The 16415-nt window shown below is 40.1% G+C and overlaps 1 protein-coding gene across 3 annotated transcripts in view; it reads left to right on the plus strand.

The window, feature by feature from the left end:
- Positions 1-16415, plus strand: part of LOC126194907 (uncharacterized) — a 75488-nt gene that overhangs the window by 30081 nt on the left and 28992 nt on the right. Inside the window, exon 1 of one of the 3 annotated variants that reach the window (XM_049933270.1) lies at positions 5995-8234. The exons of the other annotated variants lie outside the window; for them this stretch is intronic. Coding sequence (XP_049789227.1) covers positions 7292-8230 — 939 coding nt within the window. The 5' untranslated portion in view covers positions 5995-7291 and the 3' untranslated portion in view covers positions 8231-8234. Of the gene's footprint in view, positions 1-5994; positions 8235-16415 lie in introns of those variants that run through there. 3 annotated transcript variants of the gene reach the window in all.

The raw sequence follows: 16415 nt of genomic DNA on the forward strand, positions 1-16415 counted from the left end.
GAGTTTAAACAGGAGAGCAGAACCTTTTGAAATGTGGTGAAACAGAAGAATGCTGAAGATTACCTAGGTAGACTTAGTAACTGATAATGAGGTACTGAATGAAATTGGGGAAAAATGAAATTTATGATGGATTTTGACAAACGAGGGGGATGTTGACAGGACACATTTTGCGACATAAAGAAATCATACGTTTGGTAATAGAGGGAAGTAAAACTTGTAGAGGGAGACCAAGAAATGAATACAGTAAGTAGGTTCAAGTGTATGTAAGCTGCAGCCATTATGCAGAGATGAGACTAGTAAGGAGAGCTGCATCAAATTAGTCCTGTGACTGAAGACATCAACAACAATAAAAAATGAGCACCTATTTTTGACTATTATATAACACATTACACAAATCCTTACTATAAGACACAGTCATAATAATATTTTGCATTTGGATCACTTCAGCTTTCACACTAAATTAGACCCATAACTTGGAGCTATAATGATCCAAACGTGGCTTTTCATTTGGGTCAGTATGGTAGGATGTATTTTTCAAAGTAAGATCAATTCAGAAGTGGGAGACTGAAATATTCTTATAGAAGACAGTGGTTTTTGCACCTAGATTAATGTGGCACGAAAATTTATATTTTCTTCCATGTATCCACATGAAAAGCTCTAATAAAGAAAAAATGTAACATGAATCAGTATGGTTCTACTGTCCCCATTTGTCTGAGAGTCTGATAGTATGTTTCCAGACTCATAAAATCTGCACACCGTCTTGAGTAGTTGTTTGGTTGCCATTTTCCACAATGATCTTACAAATTCCAAAGGGACGTTACATATCCCTTCTACCTCAGAAGCTCTGTTAAGCTCTGTTTAGCTCTGTTTTGAATACTGGATCCCCTATGTCATCTATACTGATTCCCATTTCTTCTTCTATTACATCACCAGTTAATTCCTCCTTCTCATGGAGGCCTTCAGTGTACCCTTTCCACCTCTCTGCCCTCTCTCCTGTGTGTTTAACAGTGGTATTACCATTGCACTCTTTATATTGCCGCTCTTGCTTTTCATTTCAACAAAGATTTCAACTTTTCTATGTGTTGAATCGGTCCTTCTGATGACCATTTCTTTTTTGATTTTTTTCTCATTTTTCCTTTAGATATTGCGACTTAGTTTCTCTGTACATCCTATTTATTCCATTTCTAAGTGACTGATATCTTTCCTTGACCATTTTTGTACTTCCTTCTTTCTTCAAACACTCAAAGTATTTCTTCTGTTACACAAGGTTTCTTTACAGTTAACCTCTTTGTCCTACGTGTCCTACGTCGCAGATTGCCCTTTTTACATATGTCCATTCCTCTCCCACTGAACTGCCTACTGTGGTATCTATTATAGCATTACCTACCACCTAAGAGAAGTTCAAATGCATCTCATCATTCATCAGTACTCAAGTATCCCACATCTTTCCAGTACTTAAGTATTCCACTTGTTTCCACATTCTCTTAAATTTCAGTTTCATCTTTATAATTACTAAAGTGTAGTTTGAGTATATATATCTGCTACTGGACACGCCTTACAATCCAATATCTGATTTTGAAATCTCTTTCTGACAATAATGTAATCCAGCTAGAATCTTCCCATGTCTCCAGACCTTTCCCAAGTACACCACCTCCTCTTGTGATTTTTGAACAGTGTATTTGCAGTTAATAGCTGAAATTTATTAAACCTAATATGTCTTTCTCCTCTCTTTCCTATGATCAAGCCCTTAACTCTCATCACATTCAAACATTTGACATTCTACACTCTGACATGTAGAGTTTTATACTTCCATTGGTCATTCGGTCTTTTCCTCATGGTCGTCACCTTGTTGGCAGGTCCTATTTGAAGGTATGAAAGGGGATGTAATCTAGAATTTTTTTGCAATAGAAAGCTCCAAGATAAGAGTGAGGACATCAGCTGCAAATCTTTTTTAATTAAAAAAAATTAAAAACGTTATGACTGATGCTGTCCTACCTCATATCCTGGATCTCATTACTGTGGTTGTGGAGCACAGTGTTCCTGATGGAAACAACCTGAAGAAATAGATAGATCATTATGACACTTTGACCATTACAGGCCACTTGCCCTGTGGATCTAATTTATGTGTCTATTTAATGCTGTAGTTTTCATTGCTTCTTGCATCTTCATGTTGTTGATTATTGCTGATTAGGTTGCCTTTTAGGGCCAGTCTCCATGCTGAAGGCAAGAGGTAGCCCTGAAACTCTGTCCACTCCTCCACCCTCTTTGACAAGGCTATTTGCAGAATGAGAGTGATTACTATACCAAAAGTCTTTCGCCGCCATCACTGATGATTTTTGTTAAAAATGTAATCAGTGGCTGGGGTCAAACCTGGAACCCAGGAATTTCTTGAATTTTAATCTGCAGTTCATGGTTAATAGATTGTGGTCAGAATTCACATATGCACCAGAAGATAGAGTGTGTGTGTGTGTGTGTGTGTGTGTGTGTGTGTGTGTGGACAAACATATGGTAATGCTATAAACACAACACATTATCATGCCTAATACATGTAGGAAAACTGTTAGCATTCAAAACAGCTTACAATCACCACTGAATGGTTAAACAAAATCCTCATATGGTTTTCAAGAGAATCTTATACCATTCTTTCTGCAAAATAGTGGCAAGATCAGGTATCGATGATGTGGTCAGGGGACTGTGACAGTTCATCCTCACGCTCACAAAACCAGTCCTGGAGGATACGAGCTATGCAAACAGGGCCCCTGCCATCTTGTAACACTCTGGCCATTGGGGTATAAACATTGTACCACAGGATGGTCCTGATCAGCCAAAATGGTCACATAATCGTTGGCAGTAATGTGATCTTGCAGAGTACAATGGGGCCTAATGAATACCACAATATGGCTGCCCAAACCGTTACTGAACCCCCACCACATTTCACTCTTGGGGCATAAACTCAGCTAGAAGTTGAAAGCAGTGTCAAACAATATTCATGGGACCAAATGACTTTCTTCAGTTGCTCCATAGTCCAGGTTTATGGCTTCGGCACCATGTTTTCGTGCTACAGGCATATTATGACTGATGTGTTGTTCTGGAATTTCAGCTCGCCCTACAGTTCCCAGCATATGCAGCTCCCTGCATGTTGTTTTGGTGCTGACAGGGTTCATGAGTGCAATACACAGTTCTGCAGTGGCTTTTGCAGTTGTCCTCTTATTTTTTGACAAAACCCTCTTCAGTGACCATCTGCCACAACCAATCAACCCACACTTTCATCCATGTTGTGACTTAGTGAATCATATTTTTCTGTGTTCCCGGTATGCAGAGTAAATCTTTGATATGGTGCCTCTTGGAATGCCAAACACTTGGGCTGTCTTGGTTACAGAAGCACCACCAACAAGTTGCCCACATTCAGATTCACTTAGCCGAACGTAATACACTCACAACTACACAGAACACTGTTTTGACTAAAACGGACACTTGCAGCATATTGAGGACAGTGTACAGTGCTGTTTGTTATCAAATACGACAATGTGATCTGCAAAACTTGACTAGAATTGAGTTTGTGTTCAAGCATTCATTTCTTGCATGTATTTCTCCAGCATCTGTATCTTGCATTGTAAAATCTGGTTTTGAAATCTCTATCGTAGCATTATATAATCTATCTAAAACTGTTGGGTGTCTCCAGACCTCTTTGATATGCATAACATTCCTTCATGATTCTTAAATTATATATCAACAATGATTAGGCTTAAATTATATACAAAATTCTGCCTGGCAGCTTCTGCATCCCTACCTTTTCTCCAGTCCCACTTCTCCCACTATTTTTCCTTCTCTTCCTTTTTCTAATGTTCAGTTGTAGTCTATTATCACAATCAAATTTTTATCTCCATGAAATATGTTAGTGATTTATTGTATCTCTTCATACCTCTCTTCAGTCTCTTCATATTTGTTGAACTAGTAGACATAAAAACTTGTGCTATTATGGTGGGAGTTGGTTGTGTATCTCTCTTGCCTATGATAATTCAGTCACTATGCCATTCATAGTAGCTTACCTACATTTCTATTTTCTTATTCATTATTGGACTTATTTCTGCATGACCCCCAATAAATGTATAATCACCTGACCATAACTACTGTTCTTCCTACCAGTAAACGTTACTAATTCCCTCCATATCTATATTGTGTACAGCAGTGGTAGATGTTCAACATAGAGTTAGCAGGCAGTGAACCCCCTATGTGTGATCTCTGTAGCTAAATTGATGTTGCCTACTTGCACACTATTTACATATCCTTCAGAGGGCACTGTCTCTAAAACAGAATAACTAGCGGCAGTACACGAGTACCGTAACACTTATTTATTAAAATAATATAGAACACAAATTAGATACTCATCCTGTGGTTTTGTGAGAATTCATGGCACTGATGAACCTAATGTACCCCAGTGCAGTAGATGATTTCTGATTACGCTAATTGAAATTCAGAGAGTTTGAGTCTCTCTGTAGGTATGCACTTTCACTATCACATAAATAATTTGCAAGGCTCGGCATAAACTGTCCAATGACTAGACTAGTTGACACTGCAGAAAACTTGTAGGCAACTGTAGAATTGCGGTTTCGACAGCTGATGATTCCTGGGCGATAGCTGTTGGAACTGGAACTGGCCATATGTTGGGAGCAGTCCCTTAAATCATGTGCTTGGCATATGATTGTAATCTTGGTAACTTGGGTGGATGACTCAAATATTTCTGATTGCCAGTGCTCTCCGTGTTGGCAGACAGAACTATCGTTAGATGAATGGCATATTAGAAAGTCTAGAACATTATTATGCGAAGGATAGATTGCTACTCAGATGACACATTGAGTTGCAGGCAGGCACAATGAAAAGACTGTTACACATTGAGCCTTCAGCCAAAGCCTTCTTCAGAAAAGGAAACACACACACATTTGCACAATCAGGCACACCTCACGCACGCATGACCGCTACCTCTGGTCACTCTACCAATAATGGAACTGTTGGGTTGAATGAAAGCAGCAATTCGGAGTGGGGTGGGGAAGGGGGAAAGATGGTAGGGTGGTAGGGTACTAGTTGGGGGGGGGGGGGGAGGGGGGAGAGAAGTTGGCATTGTCTGGTGGAGCAAACAGGGACTAGATGGCTGCAGGATAAGGCTGCCAGGTGGGGTGTCAGGAGGCTGTGGGAAGGAGGGGGGGGGGGGGGGAGGACAAAGAATGGAAAACAAGAGGAGAAGAGAAAAGGAAAAGACCAGTGGGTGTATTGGCAGAGAGCAGCACATAATGAGGGTGAAGGAACGTGACTTGGGATGAGATGATAGGATAGGAGTGGGGAGGGGGGAAGGGAAGGGAACTGTTGGGTGGAGGGAGTGGGGACAGTAGCTTATTGTACATTAAGGCCAGCTTAATTTTGGGAGCAGAGAATGTGTTGCAAGGATAACTCCCATCTGCACAATTCACAAAAGCTGGTGGAAATCACACCATTCCATGTTTTGACTAATGGTACAGCAGCCTCTTGAAATGCTCAGGAGAGAACAAGCAGTCTTGGTTGCAGAATGGTTTTTTTATTTATATAATTTATGCAGGGTTGCCACAAGTTCTGGAAATCAGGGAATTTCAAATGTATCATGAAAATATCAGGGAAATTTGAAAAACATGCTGGAAAAATCTCATTTTTGTTTGGGTAGCATGAAATCGAGATCTTGGATGAAGTGCCATTTTAGGTAATTGCAGGACATTCTATACTCTTTCCAGTGGTCTTCCAGTGTTTTTACCTGCTGGATGTGTCCTGTAAATTTTATTTGATGACATGCCATTTTTGGTGATTGCAGACTTCCTGTACATATGCCAGTGGTCCTTGAGTGATTTTAGCCAGTGAGTTTGTCTTTGGTTACACACTTTTCACAACTCAGGTCATGGTTCCAGTTGCTTTATTTAACTGATAATGTAGCTTTATAGCTGATTCCTGGCTCATAAATTGGTACTGAGGAAACTTGTTCTTCCCCCAGATGTCTGACATTGCTCCTGTGAAAGTGAAACGTGTCACAAATTAAATAAATAAAAAACCATTTTGCAATTTTGACTGCCTATTCTTTCTTGAGTGAAAGCTGGTGGTGGAGGGAGGATCCAGATGGCTCGCATTGTGAAGCAGCCATCAAAAACAAGTGGCCTATGTTCAGCAGCGTGTTGTGCCACGTGGTGGTGCTTGTTGCTCTTGGCTACAGTTTGGCAGTGGCCATTCATCTTGGTGGACAGTTAGTTGGTTTGTAGTCATACCAGTATGAAAAGCTGTGCAGTGATTCAGCACATCTAGTATATAGTGCTGGTTTCACAGGCAGTCCTGCCTTTGATAGGATAAGATGAGCCCATATACAGGACAGGAATAGGAACTGCTGAGTGGCTGTATGGAGCAGGTCTTGCAACTGGGTCTTCCACAGGCATATGATCCCTATGCAAGAGGTTGGGATCAGGAATGACATAGGGATGGACTAGGGTGTTGTGGAGGTTGGTTGGGCAAAGGAACACCGGTCTAGGACAGGTGGGAAGGATCCTGGCTATACCCTGGCCGCTGAAACATGTCACTTCAAGGCCACTCCCCAAGCGCCGTAAAGTTGGCAATATAACTGACAAACAAGTGAGGCATGCGAAGGGCTGCGTCTTCTGAACCAATAACAGCACCGAACAAAAGCTGGTTCCGGTGTTGACGCTACCACATTGCTGGCTTCCGTGCAAACATTGTATGTATGTGCGCGAATACCTGCTTTTGTGTTGTGTTGTTTTGTGTTGTGTTATGTTACCGTCTTGATTACAGTTTCTGTTTATTAAACAATGTCACCAAAAAGATGTCGTTCACCAAGTGACAATCTGCTGCGCCATGGAGTGCCATTAAATAGTCAGGCTTTGTAATTGCTATGGAGGATGCATGAGTTTCAATAGCACGAAAAAGAATTTGTTTCTGTTCATGGGCATGTGTTGATTCCTGCAAATAAAGTTTTAGAGCGTAAGGGGTGCTACTTCAAGACTTACGAGACACTGAAGTAAACAGTGTGGAAGAAAGCCCCTGTGGGAAAAAACAGTTAGTTTTTAAGTACTCCTGGAAAGAAAAAGAAAAGCAGTCTCATCCTGTTACAGATATTGATTCTTTCCAGTCTGATGCAATTCGTCAGCACATATATGGATACTCTAGAGGGAAAGAATACCCCACAATAACGAAGTTGCTAAATTCTTTAAAAGAAGGTGAACTTTTCTCAGGGGGGGAAAAGTCACTTAAGATTGCATTAAAAAGTATGGGCTTCTATTTTAAAAAGTTAGATGGACAAAAACTGTTACTTGAAAAAGCTCATGTCATTGTAGCTCACACTATTATCTTACACAGAATTGTAGGAAAGGACATACACTCAGTCTTATGGTTAGACAAAACCTGCGTCAACGCTGGAGAATCAGTTGAGAAATGCTGGACAGATGATACTCCGAATAGCAGTGGTCATCAGCCAACAGGAAGAGGATCCCGATTAATTGTGGCCCATGCAGGATCTTCAAATGGCTTTGTGCCTGAAGGACTTTTGGTTTTTCCATCGAGAAAAACCGGTGACTATCATGAGGATATGGACCACCCAAGGTTTCTACAGTGGTTTAAACATTTGTTGCTCCAGTTTAGTATTCCGACAGTGTTTGTGATGAACAATTCACCTTGCCATTCTATGATTTTAGATAAAACTCCTACCACTAGTGACCATAAAGGAACTATGGTGCAGTGGTTGCAGGCAAGAGACATTGCTGTGGACATGAGCATGACAAAGCTGTTATACTCGCTTGTAAAACAAAATAAGCCTGTGACACCTAAATACACTTGCAAAATTGCAAGCAAACAGGGTCACTTGATAACTGGGCTACTCCCTTCTCACTGCCATTTTAATCCAATTGAATTGGTTTGGAGTGAAGTCAAGGCATACATTAGAAGTAACAACAAGACTTTTACTATAATAGAAGTGGAAAGACTGCTACGTGAAGGTCTTGTTATTGTAGACCCTAACTCATGGGAGAAGAAAGTAGACCATGTTGCTGAACTCATAAGAGAAGCACATACTATAGACAGCATTATAAATGAAAATGAACAATTAATGATTTCTCTTGGTGATGATGATGAAGTTGAAGACAACGGTTTTGGCGCCGATTCTGATGATAGTGAAGGAGAACTGGATGGAACTGCGCCATTGACATCGTAAATTGGTGAGTGTAAATGTATACAGATTAATTCTTTCTCTCTGCAGTCGACTAGGCTATGCATTTTTTGCTTTATTTCTTTCTATGATTGTGGATTGTGTGTTCTTGGGTATGCTTAGGTTTACATTATTGTACGACATTTTACATGCAGCTACTATGGTAACAACTTGGAATGACTTTTCGTAGATATTGTCATTTACTTTGGGTGTTTTTATTTCTCAGTTTCACATACTATCAAACGCTTAGTCTTCATCGTCGTTCTCTCCATTGCTAGAAAAACGTACTTTGTTGCACTTGCATATAAACATTGATTGTGGCTTACATTTACAAAATGTACTTCGGAGTTGTGGGCGTGTGCAGTTGCGGCTATTGCAAGCTTGCAATCACAGTATAGCCAACTACATGCATGCTGTCAAGTGACATGTTTCACCCGCCCGGGTATAGGCCATCTCTCCATTTCAGTGCATGATGATAGGTATTCAAAGTCTCAACAAAGGAGGTGCTCATTTGTAGTTGGTTCTTGGAGATAGTGGAAGGATTTGGGGTGTGTGGGAATATGTAACGGGAAATCTGTTTGCAGATTGGGTCTGGGGGATAGTGCTTGTTAGTGAAGACCTTTGTGAGATCTTCAGCATACTGGGCAGTGAAGTTCTTGCCACTGCAGATAAGCTGACCCTTGATGCCCAGGCTCTATGGGAGGGACTTTTTTTTAATGAAGAAGCTATGGCAACTGTCAAAATGCAGATACTGTTGGTGGTTAGTAGGTTCAATGTGGACAGAGGTGTGGATGGAGTCATCAGAGAGGAAGAGATCAATGTCTGGGAGGGTTGCACACAGGTTTGAGGTGGACCAGGTGAAGTGGATGGGAGAGATGTCGACGCTGTGTAGGAATGAGAAAGGGTGTCTTGGCCGTGAGTCCAGATTATTAACGTCTCATCAAGGAACATGGATGAGACCAGGGGTTTTGGGTTTTTGGAGGCTAGGAAGGTGTCCTCTAGATGGCTCATAAACAGGTTGGCATAAGAGTGCACCTTATGGGTGCCCATGGCTGTGCTGTGGATTTGTTTGTTTACTTTCCCTTCAAAGGAGAAAAAGGCGACATAGGTGTGCGTTAGAATAAAGTTAGTAAGTTGTATGAGGAATGAGGTAGTGGGTTTGCAGTCTGAAGGACATTGGGAGAGGTAGTGTTATTGTACTTTCTTACTCTTCTTTCATGTGTTTTTTCATCGCCTTCCAAATCCCACATATTCTAACATCTGAAACACATCAAAGCAGCAGTCCCGTCTGTGCACCACACACAGCTATATGGTGATTTGGATTGGTAGTGCAGCATCTCATGCCTCAGATTCTTCTAGTTGATAATAATAATAATAATTATTCCTGTTGGTCACATTTACTCCCTCATGTAATTTCGCATGGTATTTTCAACACTTCCCTGTGCCACACTAACTTGTGAACTTCGACCTAACCAATCGCCCTTATCCCAACACTTGCGTTGCACTCACATCTGATTGCTATAGCACATTGTGACACCAGAGTAGGTTCTGTTTTATACAGGACATTGCCGAGCTGCTATATGACTTTGGTTGGTACGGTTTCTTTCTAGACTTATACATAGTCATGAGTACCAGTTCATGAATTTTTTTTTAAAAAAACCTGTTTTGTTGACCATTGTTGATGCTCAGACTATGGAGGCATGAGCACATTAAAGTACAATGTGGTCCCCGATGTATCATTTGTTTGGACATTTTGCATCATGTGAAGTGGCCCTGTCCTGAGAAAGAAATATTAGTGAAGCATTAGCCTTACTATACTAAGTGAACTTTGTCACATATGACTTTAACATCTATACAAATTTTTCTACAAGTTCATTGGCTTCTGAGTAAAAGGGTGAGGTTTAAAGTATGAAATGCCATTCCTTTCACACAAAGTTTGAACTCTTGAGAAAAAAAATTGAGTGACATTGACAGTAACTATTGCTGTAGGCAAACCTTCAGTGGAGAAAATATTAGACAAAGCCTGAATTATTTTCATAGAATAATCAGTGATATTTGGATCACAAAAGGAAATCTCAAAATACATAAATATTGGTAAGCCAGTAGCTTCCTATCAATGGACCAGCAAAGTTGACGTGCAAACCTGACCTGGGTTCTGATGCCTGTGACCAAGGAAAATATTGTCGAGGAGGAGCTGACTGGTGGCATTTAGCGAGCATTATTTCTGTGTCTTTATCTATATTTTTCCAGTAGCAATACTCTCAGGCAGTGTGTTTGGTACATACTGTGCCCATGTCATATTGATGTAACATTTGCAGTACTTTGGATTTAAGTACCTCGGGAACATTGCTTGTGTCTTACCAAATTCTGAATGTACCAGAATAGCAGCTTTTTACACTAGGAGAGCATGTTCTGTGTCAGTATGCTTTAATTTCAGGTTGATTGGTCAGCTTTCTGTTTGTAGGCCACTCAGAATGCACTGGTAATCTTAGATCAAACTGGATCCTTTGATACAAGCTTTGCCATTAAATTAGAATCCAAAGGAAATTTTTCCAGATTGTCTTGACTGATTAAATATAGTGAAAAACATGCATCTGCAAAAGAATCGAAATTTTTATCGTGACCAATTGGCAGTGGTGAAAGCAAATATGCGTTCACATATTATGCTATGGACCTGAAAATTATTTGAGTCATAATTGGACAAAAATAGCACCCAGAACTGCAATCATTGACATGTCCTGGAAGAAACAACAATATTTGGTTGAAAGATAGCCATGAGAAGCATGAGTTTACTGCTGTAGATAGATTCATGAAGTTTTTTAACTGCAAAAATAATTGCAAGTGATTGTTCAAAATATGTTGTCGATGCAACAAAATGGTGCCAGTTGAGTAGTCTGATGCATCAGCTGGAGTTATCAACATTTTATGTGGATGACTCGTGACAGTAATTACGGTATGTGTTTCAAAAGAAACAATGTTGTCTCTTGTGCACAAGACTTTAATTTAGTACTAAGTAATCCATTTACAGAACATAGATTCTGTCGTGGTCTTTGCATGCTTTGTGACTTGTGCATTCAGCCACTCTGAATGCTAGGCCATGCCTCTGCCACATAAACGTGTATTATCATGCCCTGGAGAACATCAACAGATATCTGCATCTCCTCATGTTCCTAACCTAGTGACAGACAGTCTGGCAAAGATGGATTAGTTAAGCTAAGCAGTTCTTTCTTTAATATAGTGTTTGGAGAGTGCATGAATGAGAGGTATGTGCATACGACTTTTTACAGTTGCTGTTTCACATAGAAACTTGCTACCTCCAGTTAAGCTCTGTATTTGTGCTAACTACTCTTTGTAACCTTTATTTGATTTCTTAAAACATGAAAAAAGTTATGCCTGCAGCTGCAACATTTACTTGAGCCTCAAAATATTCTTCCACTTTATCTTTAATTTCTGAGTAGGATTGGATCAACTTCAGGCAGAGTTTTTTGATGAACTGAAAGACATCAGTTCTGGCATCAGCAATAAGGAAAACTTTGTGCTCAACATCACGTGATACGTGACATGTTGTGAAATGTCATTACAGTCTGTCAGTGTAATTTGTTCTGGGGCTTCAAGTTTTCAGTCAAATGCTGGAAATAATGGTGACAGCACCTTGAAAAGTTCATGGCCATGTTGCTTCTCAGCCACTAGTTTGGCCGTTTCCCTTGTCACCAAACTTTACTCACCTTACCATAACTACAGTGCTTCCTGCCACTGCTACTACAATCATAATATTCCTGAGGATGCGCAACTCTACTACAGCCCTACTATAAGGCTTAATGCTGGTGACATCCTCTGAGGCATAATATTCTGTAGGTAAATAGCCCCCATTTGGATCTCCAGGCAGGGACTACCCACAAGCATGCATTTGTCAGGAAAAACAAATCTGGCATCCTGCAACTCAGAACATTATATAATAATCACTTAAATATTCTCAAAAAGGAAACTGAATTAGCAGTGTGCAAGCAGATCAGAAATTAATTGAATAGCCATGCAAAAGTATAGTTTTATCTTGCTTTTAGCTGTTCAAAGTCTCAGCACATCAAGGTGATGTAGGCTGTTACAAGACCAGATCAGTCAATCATGCAGAATGAATACCCTCGTACTGCTGAAAAGGCTGCTGTCCGTCTTCAGAAACCATATATGTCAGTTTGGCGTTTTCTCCAGTTTGGCATTCTCCTCAGCTACACCTCCGATGTGGGTGCACCCACACTATAACTATCTGTGTTGTTGAGACATGCAACCCTTATAACTGGAGTGAAGTCCTTGGTTCAAGGGGTGGGGGGGAATTTTTGTGTATAAACATAACATGTTACGAAGTAGGCCACATATAGTTACATTGGTTGCATTTGTGTGCCTTTCCATTATGACTTCAGTTTTCATATTATCATTTCCCTTGATTTTATGCTGTTCATCTGAAACTGTGTCTGTAAAATGAAAAACATGTGGTAACACTGAACATAGGAGCAAAGAGCAAGTATGACAATTGCTGTCATAGTGCCAGTGGATATAAAAAAAAAAAGTTGATTTTGAAACATTTTTTATCCACTCCTTTGGCAGGAGAAAGTAGAATGTAATAAATAAAGAAAAGTAGTAGGAAAGGGATGAAATAGAGAAAAGAATACATTAAATCTTTATTCAGATTATAGAGTTTTGATAGTAAATTGCCAAAATCTTTAGATGAAAAATGAGAAATAATATTCAAATGAAGCAAGTTACATATAGAAACAGAATATGAATAATATCCATGCTTACAAAATTGGAAGTTCAGTCAAATATAATTAAACAAGATCCAACAAAAACCGTTTTATATGTAACAAGCAAATTGTAGGTAATTTTTCTCTGTTGTTTGTAAAGGAAACATTGCATATATGGCAGTTGTTATTGCTCATGTTTCTTTTCTTGGTGTTGGTAGGTCGTTTGTTTGGATACTTTATTTAATATGTGATTATTTTGTCAGTCTTGTTTATGTGCTTATTGATCATCCAACACCTCAGCTTTGTTTATACCTTCCATTATTTGGTTTCTTTTTTGCAGTGAAAATGCATCAATCTTTGTTTCCAAATCATACCACGAAACCATGACAGGCCATTCCCATTGTTTTTTCCTATTTTTAGTGCTTATTTATGTAGAGCACAAAACACTGGATGCAGTCAGTGAATGAATGATTGAGAGTGTGCTATTGGTAATACCCACCATTTGAGTTTCATCATCATTTCAGATTGAGTGTCGGGCGCTGAAGACCTCGATGTTGAGCGCCCATAAGCCCCAACACACACACACACACACACACACACACACACACACACACACACACACACAGAGAGAGAGAGAGAGAGAGAGAGAGAGAGAGAGAGAGAGAGAGAGAGAGATTGAATGGTTAAAGTTGTACATGAAGTGGCAGAGCTATTCCTACATACACTAATGAAATTTCTGCTGCAACCTTTGTAATAAAAATTTAAGTGATTATCAAGATGGGTGACAGATGTTGGTGGAGAGAGGATTCAAACACAAAAAAGGGAGACAAAAATACTGTAGGAGAGAACTGTAAAGGTGAAAGGAAAACAAACAAAGATATATTGAAAATTAAGGCAAGACAGCCGTTTTGAGTCTATGACTTTCTCTTCTCTCCACAGTTCTCCCCTGCTGTTTCCTGCAACTGCCTTTGTAACCATTCTTCGTTATTCCATCAGCTGCTCTTCTATTTGATAATTTCTTATAATATATTGTAATTTGTACCCCTCCTCCCTGAATTTTTATTCCTTTCCTTTTTCTATAGTTTTTTTTCCACCTACACTGAGGTGACAAAGTCACGGGATACATTGTGACATCATGTCAGACCTCCTCCTGCCCAGCATAGTGCAGCAGCTCGATGTGGCTTACTGCAGGTGATGTTGCGCTGTTAGCAAAGGCACTCTCATTGGACATCTGCTGCCATAGCCCGTTAACACCAAATTTCACCTAACGGATATGTTCATCGTACATCTCACAGTGATTTCTGTGGTTATTCCGCAGATTGTTGCTTGTCTGTTAGCACTGACAACTCTTCGCCAATGCCACTGCTCTCAGTGTTAAGCGAAGGCCATTGGCCATTCCGTTTTATGTGGTGAGAGGTAACAGCTGAAATTTGTTATTCTTGACACACTCTTGACACTGTGGATCACGGAACATTCAATTCCCTAACTATTTCCGAAATGTAATGCCCCATGCCCCTAGCTCTACCTGCCATTGTGTATTCAGAGTCACTTACATCTACATCTACATAGATACTCTGCAAATCACATTCAAGTGCCTGGCAGAGGGTTCATTGAACCACCTTCACAATTTTCTATTATTCCAATCACGTATAGGGCGCGGAAGTGTCAACAAAATATTTTTGCATTCGGAGGAGAAAGTTGGTGATTGAAATTTTGTGCGAAGATTCCATCGCAACAAAAAACACCTTTCTTTTAATGATTTCCAGCCCAAATCCTGTATAATTTCTGTGACACTCTCTCCCATATTTCGCGATAGTAAAAAACGTGCTGCCTTTCTTTGAACTTTTTCGATGTACTCCATCAGTCTTATCTGGTAAGGGTCCCACATGCAGCAGTATTCTAAAAGAGGACGGACAAGCGTAGTGTAGGCAGTCTCCTTAGTAGGTTACATTTTCTACGTGCCCTGCCAATAAAACACAGTCTTTGGTTAGCCATCTCCCCAAAATTGTTCCTTGTAATTTAAGTTGTTCGTAAATGTAATAACTAAGTATTTAGTTGAATTTACGGCTTTTAGATTAGACTGATATATCGTGTAACTGAAGTTTAACGAGTTACTATTAGCACTCTGTGGATGACCTCACACTTTTCGTTATTGAGGGTCAACTGCCACGTTTTGCACCATTCAGATATCTTTTCCAAATCGTTTTGCAGTTTGTTTTGATCTTCTGATGACTTTGTTAGTTGATAAACGACAGCGTCATCTGAGACAACGGAAGATGGCTGCTCAGATTGTCTCCAAAATCGTTTATATAGATAAGGAGCAGCAAAGGGCCTATAACACTACCTTGGGGAATGCCAGAAATCACTTCTGTTGTACTCGATGACTTTCCATCAATTACTACGAACTGTGACCTCTCTCACAGGAAATCACAAATCCAGTCACATAACTGAGACGATATTCCATAAGCACGCAATTTCACTACGAGCCGCTTGTGTGGTACAGTGTCAAAAGCCTTCCGGAAATGTAGAAATACAGAATCGATCTGAAATCCTTTGTCAATTGCACTCGATGCTTCATGTGAATAAAGAGATAGTTGTGTTTCACAGGAACGATGTTTTCTAAACCCTTGTTGACTGTATGTCAATAGACCGTTTTCTTCGAGGTAATTCATAATGTTCAAACATGATAAATCCTGGTGCATATCGACGTTAACGAAATGGGCCTGTAATTTAGTGGATTACTCCTACTACCTTTCTTGAATATTGGTGTGACCTTTGCAACTTTCCAGTCTTTGGGTACGGATCTTTCGTGGAGCGAATGGTTGTATATGATTGTTAAGTATGGAGCTAATGCATCAGCATACTCCGAAAGGAACCTAATTGGTATGCAGTCTGGGCCAGAAGACTTGATTTTATTAAGTGATTTAAGTTGCTTCACTACTCCGAGGATATTTACTTCTATGTTACTCATGTTGGCAGCTGTTCTTGATTCGAATTCTGGAATATTTACTTCGTCTTCTTTTGTGAAGGCATTTCCGCAGGCTGTGCTTAGTAACTCTGCTTTGGCAGCGCTGTCTTTGATAGTATTTCCATTGCTATCACGCAGAGATTGCATTGATTGTTTCTTGCCGCTAACATACTTCACATTCAACCAGAATCTCTTAGGATTTTACCGAGCGAGGTGGCGCAGTGGTTAGACACTGGACTCGCATTTGGGAGGACGACAGTTCAATCCCACGTCCGGCCATCCTGATTTAGGTTTTCCGTGATTTCCCTAAATCACTCCAGGCAAATGCCGGGATGTTTCCTCTGAAAGGGCACGGCCGACTTCCTTCCCCATCCTTCCCTAATCCGATGAGACCGATGACCACGCTGTCTGGTCTCCTTACCCAAAATCAATCATCTTAGGATTTTCAGCCAGGTTTCGAGACAAAGTTTCATTGTGGAAATTGTTA

The sequence above is a fragment of the Schistocerca nitens genome, chromosome 1 (genome assembly GCF_023898315.1).
Source record: "Schistocerca nitens isolate TAMUIC-IGC-003100 chromosome 1, iqSchNite1.1, whole genome shotgun sequence".
Taxonomy (NCBI): Eukaryota; Metazoa; Arthropoda; class Insecta; order Orthoptera; family Acrididae; genus Schistocerca; species Schistocerca nitens.